The following is an 11,939-nucleotide window of genomic DNA, read 5'->3' as shown; positions in this document are numbered from 1 at the left end:
CACACACACACACACACACACACACACACACGGAGCTGCTCACACCTTGGCCAGCACGTCCATCCTCTGCAGCATCCGCTTCATCTGCTGTTCCTCCTCCTCAGTGAACCGTGACAGCAGAGGCTCCAGCTGGCCTGTCTGAGAGCACAGCAGAAGTCAGGCCACTGGGGGCCGCAATGCTCCACTTTGAGGCCAGAGTCACCTTTCAGCAATACTGTCTGTGGCCCACTCTCCTGTCCCTTTATGGACCAGAGAGGTCACTTCTCAGTACCTTGTCTTAAACCAGTTAGATACAATGACAAAATGCCCCAAACTGACTGCCAGCCAGCTCACTGTCCTTCCTGAGGAAAGCTGTGCCCATGTAAGCAGCACCAGGCCCAGGCCTGTACCCCAGAACTTATTTCTATGCCTTTCCTTCAATTCTGAGATCAGTAGGGAGCCAGGCAAACGAAGGTAATCTAGACCCCAGTCAACCAGAAGGCTCCAGGTTGGATAGAAAAGGCTCAGGAGGAGCCGTGGCTATGGGGCATTACCCAACTTGCAGCACAGGGACCAAAATGTGACTTTCAAGGAGCCAGACAAGCCAGCGGTGGACTGGTGATGAGAACTGGCAGGGTGCACCCAGAAACTCCATACAGCACAGAGGTCTGCCCCTCCTCCCGCAGCCACGGTCCAGGATGCTCCTGCAATGCTAATGAGCCATCCTTTCAGGAATCCCAGCAGCCTGCCTCCACTGAGCACAAACACCATGTGCCAAAGTCTGTCAGTGACCTTGGAGCGGAGACTTCATGAACACACTGTACCCTGAGGTTCCAAGACAGGGCTCAAAGTTTGGGGTAGGCTGGGAACACCACAGAAGAAACATCTGCAGGGCATGTTCCTCAGTTGCTACTGCTGTTCCTTCTTCAAAACCCAGAGAAGGTGGAGTTCCCCTTCCCCCTGAATACAGGCCACACTAGCAATTCACTTTGCCAAACTGAACTTGGTGTGACTTCTAAGGTCAGACTTCAAAAGTCAATGCAGCTTCTGCCTGGCCTTCATCTCGGGACACTCACCCTGGGAACCTAGCCACCATGTTTGGAAGAAAGCCCAGATGACAGCATCACCTTCCACACTGAGCAGGGCACCTCTGTGACCACCTGGCCCTGTCACCCTCTGAGTATAAGTGATCAGGAGACCCCAGATGAGAGCTAACCAGTTGGACCCTGTTTAGCCGGAAAGGCTTGTGGTGACCCAACACACAAGACTAGGTGTGGTAAGAAAGCCCTTTTCTCAAGGCACCCATCCTCTCCTTGTGGGCCCCTGTCCCACTGAGCACTGTGGACACTGGGTTTGTCTTTGTGGTGGGGTCAGAAAGAGTCAGTCACAATAGTCCCCTGGGTAGGCAGACACATGGAATTGGTGTGGGGGGGGGTTACCTGCACATTGGGGACCACCAGGTGCCTGGAGAGCTGGGTCCTGCTGTCAATGAGGCTGTTCCAGTCCAGCAAGTCCACAGTGCTGAGGGGTGAGAGCATCAGCAGAGCGGGCAGCCAGGAATTCTAGGTCCAACCTGGCTTAACCCTAGGTACTAGGTTTGTTTGGGGGTCTGACACACACCAGCCCATTCCTGAAGACTTCTTCCAAATTTAGCTTTCACAAAACCTACCCCAGTGTTTGACTTTAAAAAACTGAATACTGCTCCCAATTTTAAAAAATTAAAACCAAAGCATGACCATTTTTGCAATACATCAGTAGCAATAAAAACACAAAGTATACAGAGAATTCCATGGCCAGGTCAGGCTTAAGGAAGAGCCAGAAATGAAGGCTAGGCAGAATGTAGACACCACTTCAGGAGCATGGAAAAGCTAATAAGCAAGGGCTACCTGATATCCAGCAGCTCTACCTCAAGCCAGCGCTCTGACTTTGCTAGAGGCCCCTAGTGACATTAATCCTAGCCTCTGTCCCTAAGGATAGGCCATTGGGTTCTGACTTCACCTGCCAGTGTGGCTCTTAGGAATATGCTCTGGGACCAGGTTGTTTTCTAAGTCTTGTGCCCATGCTGCCTCTCCCCAGGGACTCCTGCTCACCATCAACTCCTGTTCAGTAATCCCAGGAAGCAGTTCCCTAGACACTATCATTCCCATGGCTCATCCCTTTCCAGAAGGTGACCAGGAATAGAAGCCACTGGGGCTCAGCTGAGACCATGACTATGCCAGGGCAGCTCTTACCCAGACACTCCCAGCGTCTCTGATGTGAACCAACCCTCGATTTCAGCCCTGGACGCGATGCCCATCTTTGCGATGCTTTCCTTAGGAATTGAGAAGGCAGAGTCAGTACTGCCTCCTCTCGCCATCTGTTAAGCCTCATCCCCACCATGAGTCTATCTGACAGTGTCACATCGCCTGTGACAGCAGCACTCATCTCAGGCCAGCATTTCCATTCCCAGCTGGCCGTGGTACCTTTCCCACATCAGCTATCTGCTCTGAGCCAACTCCCTACCCTCCCAACCATACTCTGTAGACAGTGGAGCTGCCCAGAGTTCAGTTTCCCCTCCTTCTTTCCCTCCTCCCTGCTGCCCCAACTATACCTCTAAACAGCTGCAAGACCCCACCTTAGACACTGCACAGTGCCTGGGGAAGGAAGGGGAGGCTGCTTACCTGGAGCACCACCACCTCCAGCTTTGTGTCTACAGCAGCACGCCCAGCCTGTCCCTGCTCTGCGGCCATTTGATGAAAGAACCGTCTCCACCTGGTCAGCACGTCTGAGAACTGCAGCTGCCAGTGTAGGTGTGAGCCCCGCTGCAGCATGTGCCCTGCTCCTCCATCCAGCTCTGGGGCCACCACTGTAGCCCCAGAGCACAGCCACCAATCTGAGCACATCTGAAGCCTCTCAGTGCACACAGTAGCCCCAGGGTCTCAAAGCCCCTGCAGGTCAAAGGTGCCACCACTTACCAGAAACTGTGGTCTCCCCAGTGCAGTGAGCTTAATGGCTGAGAAACCACCGTCACTGGCTCCACCTGTCCGAAGCAAAAGGAAGAACCATGAGTGTCTCCAAGATGATGAATGTCTGGGTCAGAGGGACCAGATGCATCTTGCAGCTCCCTGATAGTTAAAACCAGCCCTGTAGCCAGTTCCTACCCATAGTGATACCCAGTCCCCTAAATGCCCTTACACATGGCTGCTCTCCAAGGGCCCTGCTACAGAGATGGGGAGGGCTGATGAAACAACCTTTGTACTGCAAGAAGACAGCAGACAAAGAAGCCAGAGAGGTTTGTACATTGCTGGTGGCCTCCTTGGCCCAGTTTTTTCCTAATGCCCTCAGCCCTATAGGCCATCCACATATGGGCCACAGAGCACAGAAATGCCAAGTAGAGTAGGGGCTGGGGCACACAACCCCAGGGACAACAGTCAAGGCACCAAGAGGCCAGAGTGCAATGATTACAGAGACCATCCTGGTCCATGAGGCAACTGCTTACTGGTATTACACCCCAAGAAGTAAGTGCAATGCATTTAAAGGTGTGAGACCCACCACCACACCTGCAGGACCACTGGGACCCTAGGGCTCAATGGCATTATGGCTTAATTGGCCTTCCCATCTGCAATTCTCTTATAACAAGGAGGAGTTGCCAGTCATAGAAGATATGTTGTCAGCTCCCAGAACTGACAACTCACTTGAGGGGTGGGGACTCCTAAGTCAGTTATGAGGACACCACATACAGGCACAGGCCCAGGGCAGGGACATGCAGGGGAACATGGGCTTGTTAGGAGGTGCCCCCAGCTGTCAGGACCGTTCAGAAGGAGCTGAAGATCTGAGCACAGCCCTTCACTCCAGCCCTCGGAGCTAGCAAAGCAGGGGACCCACCTGAGGCCTCGATGCACTTCAGTAAATTTTCCATATAGTTGTCACATTTGGCTTCATTGGCATAGAAGTAGGTGCGGGCACTGATGACACCATCTCTGCGGTCTCCAAAGGCAGGGTGGACCTGATATTGCTTCTCCCTCTTATTTGTGCCTGGGAAAGTAGATACATGGCCTCATTAGAGATGCCAGCCTAGTTCAGAGCCCATCCCAGCGTAAGCCAACATCCCAGAGCTACAACCTTCTAGATGGGCTCCAAATAGGCCTTGCTGCACCCTGAAGCTGCCCTCCTGATAGCCCTGCCTGCCCTTCCCACTTGGATCCCCCTGGCTAAACCTTACAACACAGCAAATCAGGCCAGGAAAGTAGAGCAGTCATTGCAAAGGCTTGGGACTGCAGCCTACTGAAGGCCAAGGAGACTGAGCCTTCTTGGAAGAGCTGTTAAAAATACAAGGAGCCTGTGTCTCATCAGGAACTCTCAGGTAGGTCAGGTACACAAAGCCAGAACCATAGCCCTACCATAGGAGGCAGTCTCTGGCCTTGTCCCCTGCCCAAAGGTTGGCCCAGGCCCAAAGCCCAGGTATCTCCATGGCCACCAGACTGTGCTGGTGGGAGGAGAGTACCTATCCCTAAACTCACCACTGCTGTCTCTCTCTGCTTCAGAGGTGCACGACCTGCAGGACAGAGGAGGCAAAGGTCAGGTCACCAGGAGGCAGCTGAGCCTTGAACCAGACAGTGAACCTGACAGAAGGCTGGTTCAAGGAAACAGACCAACTTGAGTTAACCCAGTCCTTCCTCGGGTCTGTCATGATCAGCTGGGCCAGGGAGAGGACACCCAGGCTTCCTGTGGGTTGAGCCTTCCTTACTGATGAGGTCAGGCAAGGAGAGGAAGAGGGGCAGAAGCCACCCCGTACAATCCAGCAACAATGCCCCCTTGCTCTGGCCTGCACCCCTAACATCTGTGGTCTCCAGGACAGAGTCCTGTACACCCTGGCTACTCCCACCTGATGCCCCAGCCCCTGCTAAGACTCTTAGGCTTATTTTCCAAATAGCAACCAGAAATTTCCTTAGAAGATGAAAATGAGACCTTAATATCACCTCATTGAAAACCCCATCATACTCGGAGACATCAAGTCCTCCACAGGGCAGGGTCCTGAGGCAGTCGTAGGGCAGAGCACTGCTTCTTCCTAGCATTCTTCATGGCAAGGAGCAGAGACAGGCGACAGCACCTTTCAGGTCTTACAGTCAATGAGCCTTACCCATCTAGGAACCTCACTACTCTTAAAGCAAACCTGGGCCACCAAACAATATGATGAGAAGCTCCTGTCCCAGCGCCCTTATCTAGAGACTTTGACCCAGAAACTATGGGGGGCAGGCCATATCCTTGGGTGACTGGGGCTCCCTACAAGCAGCTCAGCCCACAAGGCCACAGCCCAGGGAACAGGAGCTAGGCAGGCTGCTACTGCTCCACCTAACTCATGCAGACAATATGTAAGAATAAAAGAGGGTGAAAAGTCATTTGGTAACAATGTTCTGAGGCTGTAATGAGGAGGCAGACAGACCTCATTTGTCACCTGCCCTCAGAAACAGCCAAAGTCCCTGGAGGATATGGGTCCCATAAGAGCAGTCTCAGGTACAGACAGACAAAAGTCCCCTGAGGGCTATCAGTGTGGAGGCAGGTTCAGTGATTCCTTGAGCAGAAACCCTGTTAAGGAAGGAGACTTGGCCTCCTCAATGACTCTGATGAGAAAGAATGTTAGTTGTAGAGCCCCACAGCCCAAAATTTAGACAGTTTAGTCTCCATGCTTTCTGTGCCTTCTTCCACTAGCTAGGGGCAGGCCTCAGTCTCTGGGCCTGTGGGGCAGCTCACTCCATCAGGTGCAACCAGTGGGCCCTGTAAGTTCTTTTCCCTTCGGGGAGGGGGCAGGTGAGAATTGCCAGCGTCCCCATCACAGACTCAGAACATTGTCAGAGTGATATTTCTCCCTCTTATCGTCAAAGGCAGGCAGTCCTTTGAAGGCAGAGACGCCAGCAGCAGGGCTGGGCCCGCATCCTCACTACTTGCTGTTGGCATTGGAGGGAGGGCATCGTTAGGTAAGGAGAGGTCTATTTCTGATGTCCCGGAGCCCGAGCAGAGCTTCTGTGGCATAAGCAGCCGTGACGAGCTGAGCAGCCAACGGACAGGCACAGACAAGAGTAGATCCTGCAGACAGGCAGGGCGGGCAGGCATGCCACCCAATCGCATAGCAAGACCCCACTCAGTGCTCACCCTATCTAGGCTGAGGCTGTGGAATCTATTTGGTTATTCAACAGCAGCCTTGGTAAAGGCCCACAGCCAAATCCCCAGGCATCAGCGAGGTTCACAGGGGATGCTGGGGCTGGGTCACCCCGCCTTCAGAATGGCCAATCACAAGGCAGGGGCTGGGCTCCCAGACTGAGGCCAGACTCTGGACATTCTGTTCTCTGGGCCAACAGCCTCACATGACTGCCTTTCCTCAACCCCTCCTGTTAGCCACCTAGGAGGAGGAGCAGGGTAAAGTCAAAGGCCTGACAGGGCCTGGCCTATGGTCACAGCCAGCAACTCGGAAACCAAAACCCAGCAAGGGCCTGTCAGGGAGGGTCACAGGCAGGAGCACTTGCAAAGAGAAAGCTGATTTTGCCCAGGCCTCCAGTGAGTCAGCTGCCACCCTAAGGGGCAGAATAAGACCATTCTACCCTGCTACCAAGAGAAGAGGGCAGTCTGTGAGCTGTGCTTTCTACTCCTGGCTGGGGAAAGGCCCTGCAGCAAGTTGGTGCCAGCAGGAGAATCTAGGCTGCCTATCACACTACACTGCAGCCTGCTACAATTGTGACTGGCTAGGCCCAGTCTGCAAAGTTCTACACCCTGCAGGCACAGCCATCTGCAGATTAGGAAACTATTTGAGGACTAGTTGGAACCTGCAGGTCCAGTCAGCCAGTCAGGAATCCTTGGAAAGAGAGGTTGTAGCAGGGTAGGAAGCAGAGGCACCACCCAATGTTTCTGTCTCAGCCTTAGCGGCCACAAACTTACACCACTGTGCCCTTGCAAACACAAAGGCAGTTTGAATTTTATATAGTTTTTGTATCACAAACTATAGTTCAACAACTCAAAATGTAAAAACTGCAGCCTCAGGACTATGTGATGAGCTGAACATGGCCACAGGCCATAGTTTGCAGATGTGTTGCTCAGCCCTCCTCTAGTACAGGCCCACAAAGCACAGCGCTCTTGTCTGCGGGAAACCAGAACTCTAGGCACAACTCAGGAGGGCTGCCGGCAATCAGGCCAAAGGCTTTCCCCGTCTTGTCCACCACCTAGCTAAGGCTGAAACCTAGCAGCCTGGTGCATTTCAGGGTGACACTGTGCCTTGCATCACCGGAAAGGCAGGCCTTACTCCATCTCCTTGCGCTCCGCCTCCTCAGGGCTCATATCTTCCTCCATTCCATAGTCCAGGATGGAGCCAACACCAAAGGCTTTGTTGTGCCGGATCAGAGGCCTGATAGACTCCTGGTCCTCGCCAGCCACAAAATGACCATAGAAGGTCATCTTCATTAGTCTGTCGAACATCCTCTGCCCCAGAAGCTTCCTGGCAACATGGAGTAACTGAAAGGCAAAGGAAAGCAGCTGTCTGGCCATCTGTCTGTCTCCCGATCCTTGCAAGACCCCTGCTTACTCCTTCCTGTTTCACCTCAGCGCCACACTGTGCATAGCATGTGTTTTTTGTTTTTGTTTTTTGCATAGCATGTTTTATGGAGACCACTTGGTGCAGGCTGCTTCCACTTGCACAGCCACATCGAGCCAGTCCAGATCCAGGGCAGCATGGCAGAACCAAGGCTGCTGGCTCTATGAAGCTCTGAGCGCACTGCTCCTCTTAGGACTGTGCCTAGGGGGCTGACTCATGGATCCCCCTCAGGGCACAGAGGGTTGCCTGACCACCCCTTAGGGGGGAGAGGGGATCCAGCCAGTGTCCCGGGGATAGCAATAGGCATTTCTGTGACATTTAGTGGTCTGGGGGGGGGGGCAGCACAGAAGTGACCCTCTGGAATGACCTCTCACACCTGTTTTCTCATTCTAACCCACAGAGCAGCTGCTGAGCAGTGGCTACACACAAAACTCAAACGGCTGGAGAGGTCTGCCTGTCAGGACACCATGAAATGGGAGTCCACTCCACAGCCTCATCCAGGGCTGACCAGCAACACTGACGGATGTGCCCCCATGGAAGATGGCTGCATGCAACCAGCCACCTTTCTCGTCATATCTCACCCCATCTCACAGGATTGCAAGCATCCCTTAAACCCCCCGGGAAAAGGACAAGGAAACATACATCATGAAAGACGCCCAAGGGAAAGAAGCAACAAGGCCACTCCTCACATAATGAAGGCAGACCGACAGCTGGTATTGTGGACATCGAAGAGGGACATTTGCTAACTTAGACAAGAAAGAGGGTGCCCAGCCAGGCAAGAAGGTGAAATGGGGAGCAAGGAGACGAGCTATGGCAGCAAAGAATGGTGGGAGCACACCCCTAGGTACACACATACACAGTAGAAGCCCGTCTCCACTCCTGCCCACCCAACTCAGCTCCAAGAAAGGGAAAGCCTGGGGTGCCTCAAGTCCCATGGACAATGAACCCTTCGCTATGTGGGGAGCCCCCTTTTAGTCTAAACATTTGCAAGGCAAACAACTTCCCCGTCACGGTGCTGCCACTCTATGGCGGGCTCTAAGAAGATGCTGCCACTGGACAACACCTATATGCAGCCTCCATGAGTGATCTGGGATTCCTGCACTCTGTTCTTTTGTCAAGAGAGTTATGATCTCTGATAAAAGGGAAAAAATCCTGACATTGCTTTCCATGGGGAAGGGTAGATGAGGGAATGACCACCTATGACAGTCACATGCTCTCTCCCCCGGTCACTGAGAATGGTGGACACACACACAAACAGGGTCGGCAACTTTAAAGTGGACTCCAAAGCCAAGCCACCATTTCATATCTGTCTTGATGTCACTGATGCCCCGGGGTATCGTCACCTGAGCTCAGGGCAGCACTACCTCCTATCCAGGTAAGTGGAGTCTTTGAAAACTTACAGACTTGTACCAGGGATAGAGACACTTAATTCTCACTGTAGAAGATTCAGACAAAGCCAGGCATGGTGACACACTCCTGTAATTCAGGACTTGAGAGGCTGAGTTACAAGGGTCAGGAGTTCAAGGCCAGCTGGGCTATAGAACAAGACCTTATCTTACAAGATGGCTCAGTATAAAGTACTTGCCTTGAGTTTGATCCCCAGACACCACACATGGTGGTATACGCTTGTAATCCCAGCTCTAGGGAGGCAGAGACACCCAAGCTCCTGGAGCTCACTGGTTAGCAAGCCTAACCAACAAAACCTGTCTTAAAAGGGTCAGGCAGACCTAATGGCAAACAGCTGAACCCCATATTCAGGACGCAGAGAGAGGTAGATCTCTTTCCAGTCTATGTTGTGAGTTTCAAGAAGTTAAGGGCTGCATAGTGAGACGCTGGCTCAAAAACAACTTTTTAAAAGTAGGGCAGGGAAGCCTGGCCTGGTAATCCCAGGTTTTAATCCCAGCACTTAGGAGGCAGAGGCCAGCCTGGTCTGCAGGGCAAGTTCCAGGGCAGCCAGGGCCACTCAGAGAAACCATGTCTCAAAACAAACAAACAAACAAAAACCCAAAAAAACAAAAAAATCCGGGTGTTGGTGGCACATGCCTTTAATCCCGGCACAGCCCAAGTGTGTCATTGGGCTCCCATGCATGCATTCATGCTTACACACACAGAGAGAAAAGTCTCAATCCATATCCGGGAAACCATGACAGTAAAACCAATTCTTTCCTTTGGCCCCAGAGAACCACTGTAATTTGCATCCAATTTCTTCAGTTTGGACTCACAATCAAAAAGAGAGATAGCCTGCTAGGTGCGGTAGGACACACCTTTAGTCCCTGCATTTGGGAGGCAGAGGCAGGATGATTTCTGAGTTAAAGGCCAGCCTAGTCTACAGATCGAGTTCCAGGACAGCCAGGGCTACACAGAGAAACATTGTCTTGATGTCAAATAGACTGCTTTATGGTCCCCAACAGGGCTCCAATCCTAGGCAGCAGTTCCAATCTCAGCTCCTTAGTCAGAACAAGTCTGGTTGCCCACTGCCCCAGCTAGAGCCTCACAGCCGCAAGGCCTGGGTCAGCTGTTCTTAGTCTGGTCCATCAAGTCTAGGATCTGGTAAGTAGATCTTCTGCTCAGGGCCTGGCTTCAAACACCATTTCCTTCAGCAGGAGGCACTGAGGCCACTACCAATGACAGCGGCCCAGATCTGAGAGGCTCCCAGGGCATAGGTTGGACAGGTGGAGTGGGGGTTGGGCGGGTTTGCTGCTTGCTCCAGGAAACCATAGCACAACCCTGGGCTCCAGCATTACCCAGAGGAGGTGACATGTCCTCCCGATGGCCACCCACAGAACCCTGATCAGCATAGAGGTGCAGGGCTCACCCTCCTTAGAACCAACCCTCAGCCCCCGAGGGATGCTGCTTTCAGCTGGGCGGCTGGTGGTGGTGAATCTAGGGTAGAGCACAAACTGCTGCTCATCCTGTCACCAAAGCAAAAGCAGCCCCCCCCCCATACCCGAGGGGACGGCCCAGTTCCCGCTCTAGTTAACCACTCTTTTCAAGTCATTCCTGCCCAGATTGCCACATCCTCCCTCCTGGCTGGCATCACTGGCAGATCCCTTCCAGCAACCTGCTAGATGCTGCTACTTCAAAGTCCTTGCCGCTGCCCCACCCCCACCCCACCCCCACCCCAGCCAAGCCCGGGCTCCTTTTCCTGTGTACCCTTCTTCCCTACTGGGCGTTATTTCAGTGCACTATGCCCCTGGCCACCATTATTACTGCCACACACATACCTGGCTTCCCGCACACACATCAGAGCCTTTTACTACTCCTTTACTTTTACTGCTTACAGTGAAGTTCTCCCAAGGGATTCCGCCAGCACTTCAATTCCTTCTCAACACGGTTGTGGGGTGTGACTCATCTGCTACCCGCTGTGGCCTCGGCTAAGTTCTAAGTGTAGCTCCAGCTCCTCCAGTCTCACAGGAGAAGTCATTACCCACTTTGAGATATCGTCCAGATCTGTATCTTTACAAACATCACAGGTCACCTTGAGATAACTAACTTATAACTCACCCTTCAAGACTGGCTTAAGTTGTATCCTGCTTTCCCCAAAGGCCCTCATGTTTTCAAAGTTACCATGTCACAGTTTAAAGTTGCATGCTTGCTAGTCTCTGAGAACCTGCAGCTTCTAACACTGCATTCCAGTGTATAACGACAGCAGGCTGACCAAGGCTAGGGGGCGATCTGGACCACCGAAATTTGTATACAATCTCTTCAGTTTGGGCCACCCACCCGCGCACCTGTTCGTGGTGCGCCAGCAGCATCGGCGACGCACACAGGCGCAGCACTAACAGGTAGCGCACCAGTTCCCAGCTCCGCCGACTGCGGTACGCCTCCATAGTGTTGCTGAAGTCCACGACTTGCACAGGCCGCCGCACAGCCTCGGCCGCTCGCCATGCCCGCACAGCCCCTGAGCTCGCGGCGGGCTGCTCACGGGCCTGCGGCCCTGTTGAGAGACCGGCCACATGTGGTGCCAGCGAGCGCAGCAGGAAGACGCGCCTTAGAGCCATGGCGGAGCCAACACCGGCGCCCAGGAGCTTAAGTACGCTCGGCCGGCCACGCCCCAAAGCCGCGCCTTAATCACGCCCCATTCCGGGAAGCCCCGCCTACCACCCAGTGGCTCTGCTCCCATTTTAAGAATCTTTGTTCCGCCCATCTCCTCTGGAGGACTTCCTTGGCGCTCTGGTTTGGCGCGCTTCCCGTGGCTGACCACGCCTCCCCAGCCCGCAAATATTCCTCCTGAGCCCACCCTCAACTCTGACCCCTAGACCCCGCCCCTTGGGAACCAGGATGTTTAGCTCTGGGATTTACCTGTCCCCGGGCTGGCCAGGTGGGTCCAGAGTCCACCAGTCAGTACCATGACACCCTGGCACTCACGCATCCTCCGATCCCGAGCATCGGAGCCTCCAGC

The 11,939-nt window shown here is 53.5% G+C and overlaps 1 protein-coding gene across 1 annotated transcript in view; it reads right to left on the bottom strand.

Moving 5' to 3' along the window:
• Positions 1–11,538, bottom strand: part of Prodh (proline dehydrogenase 1) — a 19,500-nt gene extending 7,962 nt beyond the window's left edge. Inside the window, exons 1-9 of the mRNA XM_027413148.2 lie at positions 11,269–11,538; positions 7,250–7,458; positions 4,479–4,513; positions 3,844–3,993; positions 2,934–2,998; positions 2,640–2,756; positions 2,211–2,290; positions 1,419–1,500; positions 46–138 (exon numbers count right to left, since the gene is read on the bottom strand). Of these exons, the coding sequence (XP_027268949.1) occupies positions 46–138; positions 1,419–1,500; positions 2,211–2,290; positions 2,640–2,756; positions 2,934–2,998; positions 3,844–3,993; positions 4,479–4,513; positions 7,250–7,458; positions 11,269–11,538 (1,101 nt within the window). The remainder of the gene's footprint in view (positions 1–45; positions 139–1,418; positions 1,501–2,210; positions 2,291–2,639; positions 2,757–2,933; positions 2,999–3,843; positions 3,994–4,478; positions 4,514–7,249; positions 7,459–11,268) is intronic.
• Between the last annotated feature and the right edge of the window lie 401 nt (positions 11,539–11,939).

The sequence above is a fragment of the Cricetulus griseus genome, chromosome 4 (assembly GCF_003668045.3).
Source record: "Cricetulus griseus strain 17A/GY chromosome 4, alternate assembly CriGri-PICRH-1.0, whole genome shotgun sequence".
In the NCBI taxonomy this organism is placed as follows: Eukaryota; Metazoa; Chordata; class Mammalia; order Rodentia; family Cricetidae; genus Cricetulus; species Cricetulus griseus.
The sequence above is the reverse complement of the archived record's forward strand: the minus strand, read 5'-3'. Positions and strand labels throughout refer to the sequence as shown.